Source organism: Gymnogyps californianus, chromosome 24 (assembly GCF_018139145.2).
Source record: "Gymnogyps californianus isolate 813 chromosome 24, ASM1813914v2, whole genome shotgun sequence".
Lineage (NCBI taxonomy): Eukaryota > Metazoa > Chordata > Aves > Accipitriformes > Cathartidae > Gymnogyps > Gymnogyps californianus.
In genome coordinates this window covers 3,394,382-3,417,764 of record NC_059494.1, presented here as the reverse complement: position 1 = coordinate 3,417,764, position 23,383 = coordinate 3,394,382, and the positions used below count along the sequence as shown (strand labels likewise).

Sequence of the window (23,383 nt, the reverse complement as noted above, 5' to 3'; positions counted from 1 at the left end):
CTGTCCTCTGTGATCCCAGCTCTGGTCCTGGATCCACACTGCAGACAGGAAAGGAGATGGTTTGCAGGGAAACGTAATCACTGTTGGTTTGTTCTTTTCTAGATGTGGATGAGTGTGGCGCAATCTCTGGCGTGTGTGATGGCGGCGAGTGCACCAACACAGCAGGCAGCTACGTGTGCACATGTCCACGTGGTTTCATGACCAGCCCTGATGGATCACGCTGCATTGGTAAGATGCTAACTAGATCTCAGGACCACAGATACAGGAAGAGATCACCCTCTGAAACCCAGACCTGGTGATTTGCAAATCACTATCTGGTGATCACCAGATTTGCAAATCAAAGGGCACATTGTTCCTGCAATAGCTGGAAAATGCTCTTTTCCGTGGGCTGTCCTTGCATGTGCCATGGCTGACATGGTCCCTCCCGGTCACAGGTTTTGATGCTGTTGCAGACCAGGGCTTTCTCCGTCTCCGTAACTCGGGCTGCAGGTGCCTCAGTGCTTGAAGTGTTTGACAAGGGGTTGCTGAGGACACTAGGAGGAGGACTAGGGTGGAAAGTGTCTGGCTGGGATAGTGGTCTGTTTGAGGAAGGATCCTTGTGCTCCTACTCACAGAACTGCACCAGCTAGCGGGAGAATCCCAGACGCTACCCCTTTTCTCCTGCATTAGATGTCAGCCGGGGAGAGACACCAGTACTCCCCCTACAACTGAACTGCAGGCAGGGTGTGTGGTTGTGGAGCGTGTAAGTCCAAGGGAAGCTTGCAAGCCTTCCTGGAGCAAAGAGGGACCCAGTGATGGGGAACATCCCACAACTGCACGTTCATCCGCTTGCTTTGCAGAGCTGAAGGGAGGAAAGGTTTACTCCAAGTGTTTGCATAACCAATGTAAAGAAATGGTGACTTTTATCATCTCCTCCTCCTTTCTGCTTAGACCACAGGTAATGGCTCATAAATCCCTACGGCCCCAAGCTAATAATCAGTAGGGCTGTGGACTCAATTGGCTTCATCTCACTGAACTCAACCTTTTGGGAGTGAGTTGCTTTGCACTGAGCTGGTTGTCTGGATCCCCTCTGTACCCAGTGGAGAGAAGGAGGTGCCTCCCAAGCACAGCACAGGGCACTGCAGACACCTATTCCTGCACCCATGCTGAACGTGCAGGTTTACAAGGCTGTCGTGGGAGCTCTTGCACATTACCTTGTAGTCCGCCTTCCTCCCACAGTGTCCCATTTCTGGCAACAAAATGACTCCCAGGCTCGTATGGAAATCACAGTCTTGCAGTCCCCATCCTGCAGACTGCATGAAGGGCTTGGTGGGGCTGGCGTGCGCCGCTCCGCCGGCTCTGACGTACCTGTTCACCCCTGGCTCAGTTTGGCTCAAGGTGTCTGTATTTCAAAGCTTCCCAGAACAGGCGTGAGTCCAGGCAAGCTTTCCCCAGACTGACGAGCTGTCCTGCCTCCAGACTACAGAGCCTGGAGCGAATCTTGCATGTTTAACAGATCAAAATTCCTTTCCAAGCCTTGTAAATATTTGATGGTCCATTTCTCTTTGTAACAGACAACAGTTTCTTTGATAAATAGATCGGCTCTCTGTTTACTTGCTCTCAGCAGGGGCACTTACTTTAGTCAAAATGAATCCCAGGGTTTGTCTCACTGTTCAGAAAGTTCATTCGCCTTTAGAAAGGCAAGGATGCAAGGGTTTGTAAAGAGGAACTGTTACAGAAAAGGCAAAGATCATTGTTAGTGTAATGGAAAATGTCAGGTACAGCTTTCTGTTGAAAGTCCTGGAAATTAATACAGAAAAAAATCATTTCCGAATTCTTTTATATCCACAGAACCTGGAGTAAAAATTAATCATGTTCTAGTTCTGGAAAGAAAAATGTTGTAAAGTATAATGTACGAGTCACCTTGTTTGGGAATCTGATAGATTTTAATGAGAATGAAATTCTTTTCCTCCCTGTTTCCCAGACCCTGCTGTACGCCCGGAGGGGTGTGACGGCTGTCGGATGAGTCATATGGACATTTCCCCACTTTCCTTGAAACCAAGTGCTTCAAGAAAGAAAAACTAAATAAAATTAGAAAGCCCAAATTTAAAAATAGTCCAGAGCTTAGTTAGCTGCAGTGGACTATGACTGCATCTGAACTCAATACATCATGCTCTAGCCATTTCCCTGAGCTAATAGGCTGCTAGTGTGCTGTCACGTTTTGGGACAGACAATATTTTTCCTGGCAAAATGCACAGTTACTATTGGGGTGTTGTTGCCCCAGGTTCCATATTTTGCAAACCCTGCTTCTATCGTTTGAGGGAGTTTTCGTGCTCGTTTTCAGAGTTTATGGTAGTTTAAGCGCACAATTTACGTCCTATGAAATAAATCAAATAAATAGTTTGTAAAATTGAAAATTAATAAATAATCTGGCCACCCTTAAAGCACGAGCAGCATCAGGAGAGAGTAGAAGAGATTGTCACATTGCCACCTCTCAGACGTTTAGACTGGAAGTGACCGCAGTGTCTCATATATCATGGGGCACCAGCACTGGCTATGTGGTGACTTTATGGTGGCAGCCTTGATATATTCCCATCCCTTTCCCCTCCCTTTTTAGTAAAGTAAACACCTTTTTATTGCATTTGAATAATCTCCTGTAGTTTCTGCAGCTGAAACAGCAAGACACTGAGCTTGAGTTGATCCCAAATCTCATTAGCTGCTTTCACTGCCTTCCGCAGTAAAATGCAAACAGCAGCGTAGCTGGAGAAAGTCCGTCATAGTTTGAAACGAACATTTATTGAATGATTCAACCACCTGTGCTTGACACAAAGAATCCAGTTCCACACATGTTCATAACAGTTTCATTCATTTATGCTTGTAAAAGACAGGCTCAGTGTTTTGCAGGCAGCAGAAGGATCTGCTCCAGCAGGCTGTGAGGTTGTTTTTTTTTCTTTTCAGTACGATGGGTTGCTTTTCAAGAACTGCCTAAAAGAGTAATTTTCAAATGAGAAAAATGGCCTTTCAGATGCATTTCCAGACATGCACATGGTGTTCCCTTGTTCGTTGCAAGTCAGCACTCCTGCACATTGCTTTCTTTGCTCTTTTTCCCTGATAGTGCAGCAAAGCTCTGAGAGATTTCGGTCTTATCTCTTCTTGGGCAACATCAGCAGATTTACTGCCTAAAGTTCCAGGTAGGGCCAGATCTTGCTTATCGTTGCAAAGTCCGGGGCTCAGAGAAGTTTGTGAGGGTGTTACTGAGGACTTTACCTGCCTGGAGAACCCTTTTTGCCCTCTTTGGTCATTATCCAGGAAAGGAAAGAGCAAGAGGAAAAAGGAAATATGAGGAGATATTTATGAGGGCAAGAAATGACGAAAGGGAAGTGGTGTGAGGGTCACAGGCTCCAAACAGATTGATAAGGAGCTGGGGAGGGACCCTGAGCAGAGCCCCCTCAACAGCTCCCAAGGCATCGAGGGAGCTGGCGATGCTGCCAAGCAGAGGTCTGCCTGGGCATCTGCAGGGACCAGAGGGTGTAGAAAGGCTCCACAGTCGCTCCGGAGTGTGAACCTGTGTGAGAACCTCGACTGCAAACCGGGCCATTCAGTCCACATTTGTAAAGCATTTCCCCCTAGAGAGAATCATTTTTTATGAGATCATTTCAGGGATGCATTTATACCTCAACCTTGTAACCATTGAACTGGGAGGTGAATTTGGAAAAGAGTGAACAGCCAGGGAGGGAGTGAATTTATTATAGCACTTCCCAGCAAAGAAACCGTCCTGCAATAACACCCAGAGCTTCCCTGTTTGCGCTGCAGCCCTCCTGCAGTGAGACAGCAGAAGCATTGGTGGCCAAGGTGTGCCGTGGATATTGCAGTTTGGTGGGAGCTGTGCACAGAGGGATGCTTTGTGCCTTCGTTCTGGCACGACTCTTCACTGAGACAGACACCACCATCTAATCGTACCCAGGCAAGAATGAAATCAGTCAGTTTTCCAGAAACGGAGAACATATGATGGCATCATCGGTCCAGACTGACTGTCCTCACCACAGTATGAGGCTCCTTTTTGCACCCTTCTTCCTTGCAAACCAAGCGCCATTGGACATCTTGGGTGGGAGACCTTTGGCTTACATGCTGCTGTGTTGCAGCTCCCTTCTGAGCTCATAGCCCTCAGGTCCTCTGTAGTCAGAGCCAACTGCCTTTTGCAACCACGAGTTTGTTTGGGTTTGGTCACTTGAGCTTCTCAGTTTCTGTCCATGACAAGACACAAAGTGAGAGAAATAATAGGCACCCTTTAAAATTCTCTCCCGGGAAGCAGTACCAGTACTTTCTATTCCTCCATCTCTCCCTGCCCCTACCCCACCACCAAAGAAACAAACCAGGTTTTCATCAAGATGAAAATTGCAAAATCCCTTGCAGGGGCATGACAGATCTTAGACACCTTGTGCAGACCACAAAGAGGATGTCCACATTGAAAGGGAAGATGGAGATTAGCCATGCTGGATCGTCACTCAGAGGGTGCAGCTCCTGGTGGGGGGCTTCTCCTGGGCATCAGGACACACACACCGGGGCATCATGGCCCAGCCAGACGGGTGCAGACCCTGCCAGACCCCAGGATGGTCCAGCTTGGAGTCGCTCCTGTCCCATTATGATAAGCAGGCCAAACTCCATCTCCTGCTCTACCGCTCCTGGCTGGACCTTGTAAAGCATCCACAGCCTCTCTGAATCAGAGACCTCCGACAGACCTGTGGCTCTATCCCCCACCTCTGTGTGCTGTCTAATCTCATGTGGAATTTTACCTCCTTTCTCGCCTGCAGCGTTGTCTGATTTACTGAGGTTATTGTGCAAACCTATTCCCTTAACAGCTGCAGAGGAAGGCAGAACAAAACCACAACGGCTTTGTGCTCGTACCTCCAGCGTGTGGGTGGTCCTGCAGGAGGTCACAGAGGGACTGCAGGGACCCACTGTTCTTTCCATCCACCCCTCTCTCTGCCCAAGGCAGCTCCAGATGAGTTTTCAATTAGTTCTGACCTTCGTTTCTGAGAGAGATTATTACAAACTGCAGCAAAGACAGCTGAACTTAATAAACATTTGTCCAGATGAATAAGGGCTGGACCATTCCCTCCGTTACACAAACTGCTGTGACCTCCCTGCCTTGTCAAACTTGTCAGCACATGTCTGTCTGTGGGGAAGGAGGTTGCGTTCCCCAAGTCACTCCTTGCCCATTAAGTGGCTGGCCGTCACCCTGTATCACAGCTTTTGGGACTGCGAGCATCCCACAGAAGAACACAAGGAGCTGGGTGGGATCTGTCCTCTCTAATGTCCAAAGAGTTTATTCCAAACTACCACCCTCAGATCTAGAAGTTCATTTAAGCTCAGCCCTAAGCCCTCACTTAGCTAAACTTCCATCAAGGGTTTGAGGTGCAGCTTTTCCAAATGGCCCCACTATCCTGCCCTGGCTTGTTCAGAGAGCAGCTTCTTTCTGGAATAAGAGGGGGCTACATGCTGATGCTAAGTAACATCAGCCTGCCAACGTGCTGTGGAAACACAGCCCTCTTCTACACTCCAGCATCTGCTGAAACCTGCAGAGACGTGGGCATTGCTCTTGCACTCTTGCCACTTGCTGGAGTCAAGGGCTTGGGATGACCCAAACACCCATGTGGTTTGTACTTCCCTTCATTAGGATTAGGAGCTAATCCAGTGTTGCATTCTGTCCCCTCACTCAAGTTTCCCTTCTTCTAGTCTGTCTTTCTTTCTGCAAGTCTCTTTTTGGTGGATAAAGTTTCCAAAAAGGGAATAGTTCATGCTGAAGTCAGTGCTGCAGAATGGTGGAAAGGATGTATCTGAGAAGAGACCTGCTGGTTCAGTCACCCTGGCTTTGAATGGGGTCACTGTCCTCTGCAAGTCACTGAGCTATGATTAGAGAAGAAATGTAACCACAGCCCACAGATCAAACAGCTCCATGCAATTAATTTCAATTATATTTCAGGAAAGTGTCAGCCTGCTGGCTAATGTCAGTCTAGAGGCACAGATGACAAATCAGACTAGACTTTCCCCCTCATTAATTTACTTGAGAAACAAGGACGGGAGATGAATGAGTGGAAGATTCCAGGTTTTCGTAGAGGACTTGGTGCCAGACGGAGCCTGCTAGACATGTGAAAAACCCTCAGTCTCCTGGGCCTTGTCCAGAAGCCACACACACCAAACACCGGTGCCAGGCTTGGTGTCTGTGGCTTTGGCCAGGCTCGCGGACTTTAACCACCATCCAGGGCTCGTTCTCCTCCCAGCTCAGTCCAGGCTGTGGGAACTAACCCATGACCTGAAACAGGCATCCACTGGGAATGGGAGTGATTGGGCTGGAGGGATGTGGAATTGGGAACAGGTCCATTTGTTTAGCGAGAGATGCTGGGACCACTGGGACCTGGCAGGGAATCCTTCCTCATGGGAAGCCTGGGACGTGGGACATTTGCCATTAAATCAGTTCTGGGAAGGAGAGGCAGGTCCTTGCCAGGCCTGAGATGTGCAGGGCCACACTGGACAGCGGTGGCTGTGGAAAGGTCCTTGCTTAGCACAGCATCGGGGATCACTGACTAACGCTCGAAGGGTTGTACCTGGATCCCCAGCCTGACCAAAGTGGTGTAGGAAATGGCCGACCACCTTGGTCTGCCAGCTCTGTCCTGCAACAAGTGACAACAAGGGAAAGGACTGTTGCAGCCAAGGCTTCAGCCTAGAGCAGGAATGGCTGGGGAATGCCCGCTCACTGTCTGGGAACCCTCAAAATAGTAGCAGGCAGTGCTGGATTGTTTTTATCACAGGGAAGTGTTTTTAGTGGCAGAAGTTAGAGGAAAAAATATCATGCTGGGTCCAACAGCCCGAGAGAGGAGAAGACACTGCCCTCCACATGGCCAAGTTCAGGGCCTGTTGTACTGCTGGGTTACTGGATTACTGTTGTAATCTGCTGGGTCAGCTTGTCCTTCCTGCAGGGCAAGGAAGGCAGCTCCCGATGGAGAATCCGATGGAGAGGGATTGCCCACCGACTGCCTGTTTCTGGCTCTTGGTCAGGCTGCTTGTAGTATTTAGGAGCCTAAATGGGAATGTGAGATCTAATGCTGGGGAATGAGGCCTGGCCCTACAGCCTTGATGTGCTCCAGACAGAAGTGCTGGAGAACCTCGTGGTCTGGGAGGATGAGGCAGAACAGGAGGTCAGATTGGGACATTGGATGGCCAGAAGAGACACCATTGGGAATGGACACTCAGGACCTGACCAAGAGTGTGGTGATGGCACGTTATGAATGTATCTCCTTCTTCTCTCCTTCTCTGCAGACCAGAGGATTGGGACGTGTTTCTCTGCTCTGATCGGGGGCCGCTGTGCTGGGGACCTTCCTGGCCAGTACACCAAGATGCAGTGCTGCTGTGACTCAGGGCGTTGTTGGGCCATTGGTCAGACTCCAGAGATGTGCCCTGTCCGGGGGTCTGGTAAGTGCAACACAAAGGACCTCCACCTCCTGCTTGCCCAACCTGTGGCTCTGATGGCCCTAGTGGTACCCCAGGCTTGACGTGGAGAATCATCAACACCCAGCGAAAGGTCACACGGGGATGCTGGCTCTCCTGCCTGGGTCTCATCTGAAGTTGAGCCAGATGAGTTCAGCCAAGGCAAGAATTTATCCCTTTCCCCTACCCGTTCAGCTCTCTTTGGCTCCCACCATAATTGAACCTCGGGGCCAAATGAGGGTGAGCCCAGGCAGCAGGAGGCCTTGAGGAGGCACAGCACTGTAGATATATCTCTTTGCCTCTCTTCTTTCATCATCAGCTCTGAGCAGGGCAGAGCTTTACAGTGTCTGGCACCCTCCTGTGTCCTGTCCTTTCCTGCATGAAGGGAGCCCACGGTGCCAGCTGTCCCACGCACCCCGAGAAGCCGTTGCCAGACACCCTGGCAAGCTGTGTCTCATCATCTGCTCCAGAGTGAAGGGTGCTAAAGCCCTCCTCACCCATCTGCCCTGTTCCCATCAGCACCCACCCTCTTTGCTCCCTGCCGGTCCGTCTCCATCCCTCTGTTCTCTGCACTCTGGCAGAGGCAGGAGGGGGATTCAGGCACTCTTGGAAAAGCGCTAAGGCAGCTGTTTTGTTTCAGATGAGTACCGCAGGCTTTGCATCGAAGGACTCCCAGTCGTGCCAGGGTTCCCTGGGAGCTTTCCAGGAATTCCTGGATTCGGGCCCAATGGTGTTGGGCCGGGACTCAACGGGCCTGGAGGCATTGGACCAAATGGGGCAAATGGACAAGGCGGGATCCCAGGTCTGCCTGGAATGGGCCCAGGAAGTTCAAGCATTGGTAATTAAAATGACTTTCTTACTGTGCTGACCCAATTTGGCTGCCTGTCTCAGAACACAGGCAGCGTGTCTGCCTGCATGCCGGCCCGCTTCTCTGAGCTGTGCACACATGAGCAAAGCGCCCGTGCTCTTAGCCAGCTACAAGGTTTATTTTGACACGGGGGGAGTGATGAGATGTGACACTAATGCTGTGCAGGATGCTGAGCCCAGAAGCAGATCAAACAGCATCTGCTGGCAGAGCAAGGGAGCTGAGGCTAGCTCCAGTGCAGAATATCTTTCTAATTACCAAATAGGAATGAAGCTTTCACGTCACCGCCTCACTCTCTGCCTCCCCAAAACAAAACTGTTTTTCTCAGCACCCTGGACACCCCGCTCATGTCCATCCCCATATAGCGCCTTGCTAAGGGCTGAAGCCTGTGAAAATGCACTGGATGTCAATAAATATATTGATTCCCACCTTGCTTCTGAGAGGCTGTGCCATCTTGTGCATGTCAGTGGGGTAGAGGCATGCCAGGTACTGCAGCACCCTGCAGAGATTTCTGAGGCAGCTGAATTTGTGTCTGCAGCCCCATGGTTGTTCAGGGCCCAGGAGCATTACTGATCTGTCACGGTGTTTGGACTTACCGACCCTGCCTCCTGGGGACAACCAAGGGAGCTGTAATCCTCTACCTGATGCTGTCTCTGTGCTTTCCAGGAACCGCCACTTTGAATCAGACCATTGACATCTGCAAGCATTTCACTAACCTCTGCCTGAACGGACGCTGCATCCCCACCCCATCCAGCTACCGCTGCGAGTGCAACATGGGGTACAAGCAGGACGTGCGTGGGGAGTGCATTGGTGAGTAGGCTCTGCTTGACACGCACACGGGTCAGCTCCAACCGTGCCCCAGGCCTGCTCCTAACAGCACCTCGAGCTGCTGCCCCAACAGCCCCCATCCCAGTCAGAGCTCCCCACAAGAGGCTGGAGATAGAGGGCTCGTGTCAGGTAACGAAGCAGCGTGACGGAAAGGATATGTCTGCCCTGAAAGGAACACTCAGGGTGACAACTCTCCTGTGGTAGCCACAACATTGCCATTGCCTTAGCTGCTTGTCACTGCTTGGACAGAGTCCCAGCACCGAGGCAGTGCCGGTGGTCCCCGTGGCCAGTTCACACCCTGGGAAGCCCCATATAACCAGCCCCTGGGGAACACCGGGGATCAGGGAGCAGCAGGAAGGGCAGCGTGCTCTGCCAGTTACTGGGCTGCTGCCTGCTCTGCTTACCCTGCAGGCTTAGGCTGCAGCCCCGACGGTCACCCCAGCTAGCTGGTGGCTGTGCAAGCCTATTCAGGAGCTTGAGTTCTCCAAGGAATTAGAATTAGAAGGATGGCATCTTTCAAAAGAATTACCATTTTATAAGTAAGTAAGTGGGCTATTTTTTCTGAGAACTATAAGTCTCGTGTCCTGCTGAAAGAAAATGGTGTCCACCCACTGCATCTGCGAAGAACAGCCTTCCTATGCTGACATCTCCACCCAGCCAGGCCTCCCAAGGGCTGAATTAACTGTCCAGACCTTAGGTTGTATGGAGATCCAGCACCTGGAAGTCCTCCTAGCACCTGAACGCAGTGGTGGATGTCATAGCTGGAAGTGTGCCCAGCTAGAACTCTTCAAACAAGTAGCTATGTTATAAGAAGAGCTCAACAGGCAGCGCAGTATCCAGGAATGTGAGAGATTGATACGTGGTATTGTGTGCTGTCCCAGGCTGAGTGACAGCCCTACGTTAAGGCTGTGCAAGGGGGAGGTAAGCCTGAATTCAACCTTGAGCTGACTGGCACAAGTAACTCATAAGATGAAGGAGACTGGACCCTTGTCTCTGCTGAGGGCAGAAGGAAGAACCTTCCTCTGAAGTGCCCCTACGTAAGAGATACGACACTCTGGGTTTGGAGAATGAGGAGCACGTGGGTAACGGACAAGATCCAGGAAAAGCCAACCATGCAACCTTGATCCAGCCCCCCCCATGCATTAGAACCAGTGCCACCAGAAAAGCACGTAAAGTAATAGTAATTGGAGATTCCTTACTGAGAGGTACCAAAGCATTCAATTGCCATCCAGCCAATTTCTCTTAGAGAAGTTTGCTGCCTACCAGGAGCTCACATTTGCAACATCACTGAGAGTCTGCCAAGACTGGTGAACCCTCCAGATTATCATCCACTCCTACTATTCCATGTAGGGTCTAATGATACTGCGACAAGGCAACTTAGAACCACCAAAAGAGACTATATGTCACTGAGAGCAGTGTTAAAACAATCTGGAGCACATGTGGTGTTCTCCTCTATCCTCCCAGTCAGAGGAAGGGGTTCAGGAAGGAGGAGAGGAATTGAACAGGTGAATGACTGGCTCCATGCCTGGTGCCATACTCAAGGTTTTGGCTTTTATGATCATGGATCTACCTTTGAGAAGCCGGGTCTGTTGAGAGCTGATGGGATTCACCTGATCAAGTGGAGCAAGATGATATTTGCCAAAAAAGTGGCCAGACTTATAAGGAGAGCTTTAAACTAGATTTAGTGGGAGAAGGGGATGGAGTTTTGCGCAACAAAGAAGAGCCAGGGGCTGCTGATGTGTTAGGAACCAACAGGGAAACACTTGTGAAATGCCTGAAAGGAATTAGGGCATGTTCCTCTAAAAAGGTGAGAAGGTTGATAGCCCAGCTGAAGTGCCTCTATACCAATGCATGCAGCATGGGTACCAAACAGGAGGAGCTGGAAGCCACTGTGCAGCTAGAAAGCTGTACTGAAATGGGGTGGGACTAGTCACACGACTGGAGCACTGCAATTGATGGCTATAAACTGTTTAGAAGGTAAGATATGTTGAAACTCATGGAACGTGGATGTGATTAGAGACAACCAACATGGCTTCACCAAGGGCACATTGTGCCTGACTAATCTCGTGGCCTTTGACAATAGAGTGACTGCATCAGTGAAAAAGAGAAGAGCTACGGATGTCATCTACGTGGACTTCTGTAAGGCCTTTGATAGAGTTCCCCACAACATTCTTACCTCTAAATTGAAGTGATATGGGTTTGGTGGATGGACTGTTGGATGGATAAGGAATTTGCTGGAGGACTGTGTCCAAAGAGTTACAGTCAACGGCTCAATGTCCAAGTAGAAACCAGTAACGAGTGGTGTCCCTCAAGGGTCCGTACTGGGACCAATACTATTTAATATCTTCATCAATGACATAGATAGTGGGATTGAGTGCACCCTCAGCAAGTTTGCAGATGACACCAAGCTGAGCGGTGCAGTTGATTCACTCGAGGGAAGAGATGCCATCCGGAGGGACCTTGCTGGCCGTGCTGTCAGGATGCTGAGCACTGGAGTTGAAAGGACGGGCTCAGCAGCTCACAGGAGGCAGCCTTTGTTGCCTGTCCTGGTAGCTTGCTGTGTATAATGGTGACTCACGGGTTTAGGCTTTTCTTCTTGCAGACGTGGATGAGTGCTCCAGCAGCCCCTGCGTGCATGGCGACTGCGTGAACACACCTGGCTCCTACCACTGCAAGTGCCATGAAGGCTTCCAGAGCACCCCCACCAAGCAGGCTTGCATCGGTAAGTATTTTCTGTCTCTCCTTTTGGGAGGACGCAGTGTGCTGCGGGAGTGTCAGCAGGGTTATCAGAGACCTAGGATCCAAAGGAAAATGGTTGTAAAGGGGAAACAGAGTGAGGAGTCCCCAGCACCAAGCAACCTCCCAGCCAGGTGCGTGATAGGATTTCAGAACAACCTAGCTGAGCTGCCAGCAGTGTCCTGAAATCCGTCTAGGAGAAGTTTCCTCTACCTTTATCTACCTTAAAATTGGCTAGCGGCAATCAAGGAACTTACAGAGTCCTTTTCAGGAGCAGAACTCTATTTAAAGGTGACAACATTTTGTTTTGACAAAAGATAGGATTTTTGAGGCATGTTTGTATCCATGTAGGGATTGTGATTTCTAGCAAAGTTGTTCTGTCGGTGCCTTGCAGCAAGGTGGTGCTCTAGATGAGGGACTGCTCAAAAAGAATGATGGGAAGGTAATATGTCCCACATGAACAAGAAGCAAAGGCAGATTTCCCTGTCAGTGCCTGAGCTTTGATTTTTTTATTTTTCCGTCGAGTGATTTCTGATGAAGGGGTTTCCAAAGGACCCTCCAATTGCCTGACAACGTGAAAGGCTTTTGTAATTTCCAAACTAAATCTTTTAAGCTGAATTCTTCTTGTGGTTCTCTTTCTGGCCGTGAAAATTGGTTCATCACTTTTATAACATTTTTTACATGTTGGGCAACTGCAACTTGTAACCCCCTGTCATCTCCCTCCTAGACTAAACAAATGCAAGCCTCTTAATCTCTTCTCATTGGTAATGTTTCTAAGCTTTTCATTGTCCTTGTTTTTATCTTCTCAACTTCCTCCATTTTGTCTTTATCTTTTCTAATGTGTGGTGCCAAAATTGGATGTCATTCTTCAGCTGTGACCTCTCTAGCTGTCAGGACAAGAAGCTCTCCCATGTGACTAACACACAGCTCTTCTGTTGATATAGCCCAAAAAGAGGTTTCCTTCTGTGCAGGGCCACCCCATTTCATCTGTGATTCAGACCTTTTTCTGCCAGGCTGCTCTCAAGCTAACTTCTTCACATTAGGAGAAGTGTCTGGATCATCCATTGCTGCTGGGGCCAGACTGCTGGTTTTCAGTAATTTGCTCATAAAATAGCTCATCCTGTCTTCCGCAGCTCTTGACAAAGGGTCGGTAACAACCCCCTACCTGAGATGACAGCCCTCTTCCTTTCTTCTTTCATCTTTACCCAGAGGCATTCAGTGGCCTGTCTCCCAGAGCAAGTGGACATCATGTTCTCGATGTGCGACACAGCACCTCCCCTGTTGCCGTACTTCAGTCATATTGTACCCCAACTTCTGTCCTGGAATTCATTTTGCTGAGGCACTGGGACCACGTCTCTGTGGCAGGCCTGAGTCCGTGGCTGTTGGTCTGAGGGCTTTTGCTGTCTACTAGGGACTTGAACAGCCCTAGGATAATTTGAGTTGCAAAGGCAGGAGGTTGACAAAGACGTCATGGAGGGTCTGAGATCCCAGAGCTCTAACCTCACAAATGTCGTGCTGCTTCCAGAGCATGCAGAAAGCTTTTCCCCCATCTTTTCCATCTCCTGTAGTTTGTACAGAGGGGAAGAGTGTGATCCTGGAGCAGGGCACGCTCTGAGTGTCTGAGAGCACTTGCCTGGTTTTCTCATGGAGCGTATTAAGCTGGAACTGCTTCTCCCTCCACCTGCTGCTACTTTCTTATGTTTATTTCCCTGCCAGATATTGATGAGTGCATCATGAACGGAGTGATGTGTAGGAACGGCCGCTGTGTTAACACTGATGGCAGCTTCCAGTGTATCTGCAACGCTGGCTTTGAAATCACCCCTGACGGCAAGAACTGTGTTGGTAAGCTATTTCCTGATGTGCCTTGGGAAGAAGGCTGGGACTGAGCTGAGACTATGTCCTCCCTGGGGACTGGTGGTTACTTTAATCTGTGCTGTACTCCCTTCATCTCTAGGGCAGAGTGCATCTTAAAGTGAGAGGACTGAAATAGGAAGGTGTTTTTATAAGGGTGCTAGTGCTCCTGGAGTCCTTCTGTAGGTTTTGGGGTCCAGGAGCATGAGCAGGGCTGGGTCTGGAAGCAGAACATTCTCCAGCAGCCAGCGTCTGAGTCCTGCTACGAGCTGCACCGGCTGACCAGGGTACCAAGAGCAGCAGGGACGCAGCAGGACAGCTCTCACCAGGAGAAGCAGTAGGAACTCTGCCTTGAGGATTAGCACCCACTGCCATAAGAAGCAATTTGACGATGAGATGGGGAACAGAGAGTTTTTGAGCACAGGAGAGTCTTGCCGCAGCTCTCAGGCTGAGCTCATGTTTTCTGTTTGTCCTCCCCAGATCATGATGAATGTGCCACGACCAACATGTGCCTCAACGGGATGTGTATCAATGAGGACGGCAGCTTCAAATGTATCTGCAAGCCCGGTTTTGTGCTGGCTCCCAACGGGCGGTACTGTGTCGGTGCGTAGGTCCCTGAGCTTGGTCTCTGCCCTCTTTCCAGCCTGCTGTCCATGTTCCTGGGGACTTGCGATGTGTCTGAGGCCAAGGGGAGCTGAGAAGAACCAAGGCTGTTGCCAGGCATCTCCTGCTCTGCCACCCAAAATTACCCCCTCGCAGCAGAATGGGCACAAGGGAAAATGTTCTTGCACCTCCACTGCTTCAGCACAAATTGGAGCTTAAATCCTCTTTCTGAAGGAGGTTAAGCAGGGCTGTGAAGCTCTGTATGGCCAATGTGAGCTGGCAGCAGTCATCTCCACAGCTTTCCCAGCTGCTACAGCACATTCCACTACGGTTTGTGTGCCACCTCCCAAAGCCAGGAAGGTTAGGATGTGAAGGCAGAGTGGAGAAAGGAGGAGGAGGACAACATAGCATTTCTTCATATGCTGCTGTGACACGGGGTGAATTCTCTGGGTCGCTGCCCTGTTAACAGAGCAGAGACCAGACCCTGCTACTCTGAGAAGGGGCTGGGTCTCAGGAGACTGAAGAAGCCCAGATCCCTGTTCCTTCCCTTGAACCATCAGGGACAACCAGCAGAGCACGCAGGGGATGTGATGCTCTGAACTGCACCTCTGGCTCCCTCTTAGTCGCCAAGTCTCCCTGCCAAGTAGTCCAAAGCCTCTGTCTGTGTGTCCTGCTGCCTGTGGGTGGGTAACAGCCACTTTGTGCTTCCTCTTTCAGACATCGACGAGTGCGAGACACCAGGGATCTGTATGAATGGCTGGTGCATTAACACAGAGGGCTCCTTCCGCTGCGAGTGCCTCGGGGGCCTGGCTATCGGGGTGGATGGACGAGTCTGTGTGGACACCCACATGCGCAGCACCTGCTATGGAGGCATTAAAAAGGGCACGTGTGCTCGTCCCTTTCCGGGAGCAGTCACCAAGTCTGAGTGCTGCTGTGCTAACCCAGACCATGGCTTTGGAGAGCCCTGCCAACCCTGTCCGGCCAAAAACTCTGGTGAGCTCCTCTTCCATCTCAGTTTGCGAAAAGCCCGGAAGGTGCTCAGGGACATTCTGGGTCCCTGACATGTCCCTGAGATGGCCTAGGCAGCTTGGCAGTGACATGGGAAAGCCATAGGCAGGGGGAAAGGGATGCCATGCAGTCAACAAATTCACGCTGGATCCACAATCTGGTGCTGATCTCATTGCAGGGATTCTCACAGTGTTGGACTACTAACTGCGAGTATCAGCTCTAAAATACACATTGCATAAGTATAAACAGACACTGCTTGGAAGCCCACAGCTGACATTTTAACAAACAAACAATAAATCCAACGCTATCCAGAATTAATGTCACTGTGTGTGAACTGTCTAGAAAAGCTAACAGCTCTGTTGTGCTTTCTACACAGCCGAATTCCAGGCACTCTGCAGCAGCGGCATTGGAATAACAGCTGACGGCAGAGGTATGTGCATCCCATGTACCAGATTCTAGACAGGCACATCTAATGTCACTCTCGGCTTTCCTTCAGCTGCTTTTAATGGAGTGTGCGTGCATCTGTGTGACTGTGGGAGCGTGTGCCATGAGCGACTTGGCACCGCTGAGGGTGTGCTGGAGAGTTAGCACGTTACGCCCTGTTTGTGAGTAAGCGCAGGATAGCTTGCATAGCCTGGGTGGGTGTAAGCGCATGCAAGAACTTACCTCTGTGTTAGTGAGTGTCTGTGGGTGGGACGTGAGCTTGGGCACAGGGGGAGAGAGGGGTGCTGTGTGTCTTTTCTCCTCCCTAAGGCACCACGAGTTAATGTTGAGCAAGCATCCCTGAGGACTGTGTATTGAATCAAGCGGTTGATTCCTGGCACCCTGTGGGAACTACATTTCTGGGGATGCACACGCAGAGTTTGGCTTTACTCCCTGCTTTGATGGGAATGAATAGCGTGACCAATTGCATCCTCTTGCTTGTTTCCCTCCTCTGCCCTCCAGCTCCCTTGGTCGCGGGAGAAGAGGGTTCGTAGTCTCCCAGGGAGAGGGAGGTGATAAGCGCGTGTTGGGATGCGTTGCCAAGGGGCTGCTTTGAATTAGACAGCTGCGCAAGAGGTCAGGCAGGCGGCTGCGCTGCCAGCCCTGGGCAGTGCTTGGATCAGCAGGAAGAGCACAAAGCAGCCAGATAGCTACGGCCTTTCAAAACTTTCCAAATGGGAATGAGCCAGAGGCAAAACCCTGGTGGCTTCTTGGGCTTCCTTCCAGGGCACCGTGTCTTGGCCGAAGTCAGCCTCAGGCTAACGATAAGACGCTTTCTAGCAAGAAGCTAACGTCAGACATGCTCTGGTCAGCCCGTCGCTGCCCGCAGCCAGGACTGTATGCACTCAGTGCTCTCCGGGGTTGCATTTCCCTGGGGATGTAACTGAACTCCAGCTGCATGAAGACAAAGGCCAGCAGTGTCTGGGAAGCCCTGGCCTGGGCTGCTTGCCATCTGGCACTATGACACTGCGAGGACACTGCTGTACGAACACAACCCTGCCCTGTTCTGTGGGGAGGCTGGTTCTTGCCAGGGTAAAATCTCTTTGCTTGGGCACCAGAGGTTTACCCCAAAAAGGCAGTGAGATGATGCCGATGCAGAGGAAGAGATGCTGCCCACCTGGCTGCCACCCTTCTTCTGGGTTACTGTCCACGGGCACTGGGCACTTAGTGCTGTTGACAGGGGAGGGAGGCAGGAGGTGGGTGATGGCAGAGATGCTCATGGCTCTCCCTGCCAGACACCCTGCAGACCTGAGCCCAACCACCATGCGCATGAGCAGCAGGGGCTGTGGTACCCACCGCACCTTGCTGCAGAACTGCCCAAAAATCTTTCGGTTTGAGGCAGATTTGTCCAAAGCACTCTGCAAGTCTTTGAAGCTGAGGTTTTGACACCCTGCAGGACTTGGCCCCTGTCCCAGGCCCTGCCCTCACCCAAACATAACACTCCTCTCTAGCCCTGCCCCACCACCGCCACACGTTCTCCGGGCCAGGAACCAGGCAGAGGCCATAGGTCCTCACTTCTCTCTTTCCAGGCTGCCCAAGCTGCTTTCAGACAGTTCTTTATGTCAGCAATAGGGAAAGGAAATTTACTTTGGCCTGATCAGGACTTCTTCCAGCCTGGCAGCTGTGTGGTCAAGGAGTCTTTGCAAGCTCTCAGCTTGGGGACCATGGCTGGCCTAGGAGATACAGGCACTTTGCCATCGGAAGGGCTTTGCTATGACCATCTAGCCACGGATGTGACCCTCTGCCAGCCCAGCTGCCCACAGCGTGCTCTCCAATACGTCTGAGTACCCCTTGCCCTGTTCTGCCCCCAGCAATGGTCACCAGTGGTGAGGCTGTGTATGCACAGGCAGGTTGTCCATCACGCTCTGCCCTTACCCCAGTTGGCCCCAGTGTCCTGCTCACAGCACCTTACAAACAGCTTCTTCCTTCCACCTTTTCCAATAGGAGGGATAATTAAATGGTCTGACCTGAGTACCTGGGATAGAGATACTGTAAGGAGACTCAGGAACGTAACAGAAGGACCTGAGAGCCCTTAATATGGAGCTGAGTCTGGGCTTATCTCAACTCCTTATCCAGTTCTCTCCTGAGCTCAGAGCCCTATGCTAGATCAGCTGTGTATCCCCAGGACAAAGATGCCCAGCTCCACAGCACCAGGAGGAGAGGAACAAGGCTCTCCAGGACCTACTGGGTCAAACCAGGAGGGTAGGTAGGACAGGAAGGAGGGATTTCTGCAGAGGGGTGCCCCAGCTGGCTATTGACACCAAGGAGCAATGAAGAATTAGGGAGTGGAAGTTTTCTGTATTTGTGTTTGACGTGGTCCATCCAATTTGACTTCTTTCTCTGTGCAGACATCAATGAATGTGCCCTCAACCCAGACATCTGCCCTAATGGCATGTGTGAGAACCTGCGTGGGAGCTACCGCTGTATCTGCAACCTGGGCTACGAGTCAGACCCCACGGGCAAGAACTGCGTGGGTGAGTTCAGGGCAGCCCAGGCTCAGTGTGGCATAGGGAACCAGGAGCTCAGTGCTGGTGGAGAGAGGGTGGCATGCACTGGGCGTATGAGGCTGGGAGCCAGCTGCACACCTCCACGAGCCTGAGATGATACAGCAGCTGATGCCCTCGAGCACTGTCCCCATTCAGGGCTACCTTGTCCACATGGAAGAGCAGGAGGTACTATGCAAGAAATTACACATACGTGATTTAACATACTTTCCACATTGTGTTGCTTTGAGGACGGTACTGTATTTCTGTGCCTCTCAGGCTGCCAGAGCTCTGTAGGGCTGGCAGAGTAGAAGAGTGGACGCTGGTGTTGTAGCTCAGAAACCCCATCTCTCTGCCCACAGACGTTGATGAATGCACTGTCAATCGTTTGCTGTGTGACAACGGACTGTGCCGCAACACACCCGGCAGCTACACCTGCACCTGCCCCAAGGGCTTTGTCTTCAGGACGGAGACAGATACCTGTGAAGGTAATGTGACTCTGAAGGCAACGGAGAACATCTTCACAAGATGTAAAGACTGAACTGTGGCTTGAGGTCCTGCCTGAAAGGGAGCTCAAGCTCTAACGTGTCTTTGGTTTCCTTTTGACCGCAGTGGTTTGAACTGGAGCAGGTCCAGGCTTTGGGTTTGTGGGTTTGTTTTTTTTTTCCTAGGGGGAAATTTCACACTTCATTCAAAATAGTGGACATCCAAACCCAGAACATGTGGGCTTTTCAGTGACTGAAAACCAGAACAATTTCCTCTAGGCCCCCAAAATTTTAGCTAAAACCTGACCAAAATTGCAAGTTTGGGGGATTTGATGGAAAGCTTACAGTTTGGAGAGGGGGAAATTGTTTTCTGACCACAAAGTCCTCAAGCGTTTGAGAACTGGCACTTTGCACATAAACGTCTGTTTAGAGAAAAAACCTAATTTTCTGTAAAGAAGGTGAAAAATGGCAAATGCTCTGTAGCCTCACATCTGGTTCAGACAGGTACATGAAGGCCATATTCAGCACTGTGGCTGCTCCCATCTTAGCCAGGAGCAGCCCTGAGCGAGCAAATCCATCATTCCCCAGTAGTTGCGCCAACCAGCCTCAATCCCTCCATTCCCTTAATCCTGAAGAAGCTCACTAATTTCCTGGTGTCTGCTCTCCGTGCCCATCCCCTTCAAGATGGTGCATACTTGAGTTGTACAGGCAGGACTCCCATGGCCTGGACTGGTGATCCTCTGAACAGTTGAAAAACTCCTTTCTGCATGTTCTTTGCTTCTCATCTCGCCCAGTCTCTGGCCCAGAAGACTGGGTCCCATGGCACTCGCTACAGTGACAGTCCCTTTCTTCCCACAGATATCAATGAGTGCACCTCTAACCCTTGTGTGAACGGTGTCTGCAGGAACAATGCCGGCTCCTTTGCTTGCGAGTGCTCCCCAGGCAGCAAGCTGGACCCCAGTGGCACCATCTGCGTGGGTAAGGATGTGGCCTTCTACAGGCAGCTCTGATATCAGCGGTGCCCATCATCACCCCTTGGTGTTCATCTGAAGCAAGTCCCATACTCCTGCCTTAGGGATGGGGATCCTTTGAGGCCTCTCTCTCTCGCCTAGTGTTTCCTTGGTTGTTGGTAACAATTAACGTCTCTCTTACGCATCCAGGGAGCCTGAAAAGCTGCAACCTCAGGCAGTGCTCTGAGCAGTGTGTGTCAGACACAGAAATCCCCGACTGTGCTGCAGCAAGACAAAGCACAGACGTGGGGTCCCAGGGGATCCTGCGGGGCATCAGGATGGTGGGTTCTCACTCACCAGGTGGGTTTGTAGTGTGCTGACATTAAGGCACATCAAGGTGAAGTAGATCCCTTCTCATCAAGATGATAAGAAGGTACCACTTCCCACTCCTAGATGGTCAGGGCCTTGCAAAGCATCGCAGGGGCAGCTGGAGAGAAAGGGCTATTTCTGCCCAGAAGAGGAGCAGGCTGGGAGTAGGGAAAGGGCAGGACACAGAACGGACGCAATAGCAGTTGTATCAGAGAGCACGGAAATGCTGCTCCACAGCACAGCAGTGGGACAGGACTCTGGGGACCAGCACAGTTGTGTCGTGTTGCAAAGCGCTTGGCCCCACAGCCTAAAAGATAAAGTGACGCCGGAGAGCAATAGTCACATTGCAGCTCAGGGACAGTTTCACCTAGCTGCTTCTCGTGGCAGCCTAGTTTCCATGAAGCTGGGACCTCCGTCAAGGAGCAGCTCTTCACTCATGCCTTGTCTTTGCTCCTACAGACAGCATGAAAGGGACATGCTGGCTGAACATCCAGGATGGGCGTTGCGAGGTGAACATCAACGGGGCCACGCTGAAATCGGAGTGCTGTGCGACGCTGGGGGCAGCGTGGGGCAGCCCCTGTGAGCGCTGTGAGATCGGTAAGGCTCTGCTCGGCACAGAGAACAGGGAGGCAGGAGGCAGCCCATTTCTTTGCTGACGTTCCTCTGTTTTCTTGCAGATACTGCCTGTCCACGGGGATATGCTAGGATGAAGGGGGTCACGTGTGAAGGTAAAGTGCTGCAGGACACAGAAGACGGTTTTTATTGGGAACATGGTCATTGTTTGCTTGTTGCTATCCTGCATCTTTGAGTCTGGTGGGGGATCTACGCTTTCTAGCCCGTTGTTGGACTCTCTCCAGTATGTCCATCTCTCTCTCGTACTGAGGAGCCCAGAACTGGACACATTACTCCAGTTGTGGCCTCACCAGTGCTGAGTAGAGGGGAAGGATCACCTCCCTCAACCTGCTGGCAACCCTCCTCCTAATGCAGCCCAGGATACCATTAGCCGCCTTTGCAGCAAGGGCACATTGCTGCCTCATGTTCAACTTGGTGGCTACCAGGACCCCAGGTCTTTTTCTGCCAGGCTGCTTTCCAGCTGGGTGACCCCCAGCGTATATTGATGCATGGGGCTGATCTTCACCAGATGCAGGGCTTTTTGCACTTCTCCTTGTTGAACTGCATGAGGTTTCTGGCAGCCCATTTCTCCACCCTGCCAAGGTCCCTCTGGATGGCAGCATGACCTTCTGGTGTATCAGCCACTCCTCCCAGTTTTGTATCATCGGCAAATTTGCTGAGGATACACTTTACCCTATCATCCAGAGAACTAATGAAGATGTTAAACAGGATCAGACCCAGTATTGACCCCTGGGGTACGCCGCTAGTTGCTGGCCTCCAACTAGACTTTGTGCCATTGAACACCACTCTCTGGGCCCAGCCGTTCAGCCAGTTTTCAATCTACCTCACTGTCTGCTCAACCAGCCCCTACATCAACAGCTTGTCTGTGAAGATCTTATGGGAGACAGTGCCAAAAGCCTTACTGAAGGCTAGGTAGACAATATCCCTCGCTCTTCCCTCGCCTACCAGGCCAGTCATTTGATCGTAGAATTTATCAAGCTCGTCAATCATGACTTCCCCTTGGTCAATCCACGCCGACTACTGCTGATGCTTTTCTTGTCATTCATGTGCCTGGAAATGGGTTTCCAGGTTTAGCTGCTCCATCAGCAGTACTCATGTTTGTGAGTCCTGGTGCCACTCTGTCAGTGCTGTGCCAACTATGGACGTGTGCAACAGGACCACCCTGTCTGTCTGTCTGTCTGTCTCTGACAAGGCTTTGTAATGCAGCCTCCTGGCAAAAGTGTCTGGGCATGGCTGCGGCTGTGCATGGAGCACGTGTTTTTCATTGCGAGAAGTTGCCAGTTTTAGTCTGGTGGGCAGCTCTGGGCTCCTTCTGCCTCCTCCAGGAGCCCCTCAAGGCCGTACTGGGCTTGGCCATGTGCCGCTCTCATGCCTGTCTCTTGCTTTTGTGCCAACAGATGTGAATGAGTGCGAGGTCTTCCCCAGCGTCTGCCCAAACGGACGCTGTGTGAACACGGCTGGCTCCTTTCGGTGCGAGTGTCCAGAAGGACTGACCCTTGACGGCACTGCTAGGACATGTGTGGGTAAGGACACCTCATCTCATCCAGACCCTGGCCTCTGTTCAGCTCTCTCTACAGAGGTCCAACCACCCCCTACCCACCACATGCAGCAGTCTTGGGAATTGAGTGATGGCACGTCATACCTGGTAAGGGCTGCCAAACCCAGCAGCCTAACGAAGGCAAGGCTGCCATAACTTCATGTCCCCAGGTCCAGCCAGTAATGCAGTCCTTCTCCTTGGGTGGACTTCAGCCAAAGAGAGAACCTAACCGGTTAATGACATGGCCCAGCAGCCCTAAAACAACTCCTGGCTGCTTTCTGGGCACACAGTGACAAACCTTTGCCCTTCACTGGGGCTATCTGCACTACTAACTACACGTCCATTCTCTGGCCCTGTTGCCAACAGTCACAGGTTGGCCATGTCCATACTATTACATCTCTCATAGCATGCCAAACACGGTGGCCTCATCCAAATGGCCCATACCTGGGCATTGTTTGGAGGATGCCCCAGCCAAACCTGTTCCAGGAACCTTCGATATCTCTGGTTTTACCAGAGGTTAGGTGCTGCAGGCAAGGGCTCAGCTCTGCTCTCTCACCAGACGTGCGTGTGGAACAGTGCTACATGAAGTGGGATGAAGACGAGTGCACGGAGCCTTTGCCAGGAAAGTACCGGATCGACATGTGCTGCTGTTCTGTGGGCTCAGCCTGGGGCATCGATTGTGAAGAATGTCCCAAGATCGGCTCCAGCGAGTACAAGGCCATCTGCCCAAGGGGACCTGGCTTTGCCAACCGAGGAGACGTGCTTTCAGGAAGGCCCTTCTACAAAGGTGAGAAGAAAGAGGGGAGCTGCTGATGGTGGGCTGTGCTCAGCCCATCTCGGCTACAGCCCAAGGAACCTGCCGCCTGCCCTGGGACCCTAGGTTCATTGCAGACATCCCCTCCCTGAATCACTGCTGTTCTGCCTTCACCCACAGATGTGAATGAATGTAAGGTCTTCTCTGGCCTGTGCACTCACGGGACCTGTCGAAACACCATTGGCAGCTTCAGGTGTATCTGTGGCAATGGCTTTGCTTTGGATGCTGAAGAAAGGAACTGCACAGGTAAGGGAAGAGTAGCCCCACTCCGGAC

The 23,383-nt window shown here is 51.3% G+C and overlaps 1 protein-coding gene across 2 annotated transcripts in view; it reads left to right on the top strand.

Annotated features, from left to right (window-relative positions):
• The window catches only part of FBN3 (fibrillin 3), a 118,076-nt gene that overhangs the window by 64,656 nt on the left and 30,037 nt on the right, over positions 1-23,383 (top strand). For both annotated transcript variants that reach the window (XM_050910372.1, XM_050910373.1), the window contains exons 9-25: positions 103-228; positions 7,297-7,449; positions 8,105-8,302; positions 8,996-9,139; positions 11,760-11,879; positions 13,610-13,735; positions 14,225-14,347; positions 15,065-15,340; positions 15,732-15,785; positions 18,187-18,312; positions 18,684-18,809; positions 19,665-19,784; positions 20,585-20,722; positions 20,803-20,853; positions 22,156-22,281; positions 22,855-23,082; positions 23,230-23,355. In XM_050910372.1, coding sequence (XP_050766329.1) covers positions 103-228; positions 7,297-7,449; positions 8,105-8,302; positions 8,996-9,139; positions 11,760-11,879; positions 13,610-13,735; positions 14,225-14,347; positions 15,065-15,340; positions 15,732-15,785; positions 18,187-18,312; positions 18,684-18,809; positions 19,665-19,784; positions 20,585-20,722; positions 20,803-20,853; positions 22,156-22,281; positions 22,855-23,082; positions 23,230-23,355 — 2,361 coding nt within the window. The remainder of the gene's footprint in view (positions 1-102; positions 229-7,296; positions 7,450-8,104; positions 8,303-8,995; positions 9,140-11,759; positions 11,880-13,609; positions 13,736-14,224; positions 14,348-15,064; positions 15,341-15,731; positions 15,786-18,186; positions 18,313-18,683; positions 18,810-19,664; positions 19,785-20,584; positions 20,723-20,802; positions 20,854-22,155; positions 22,282-22,854; positions 23,083-23,229; positions 23,356-23,383) is intronic.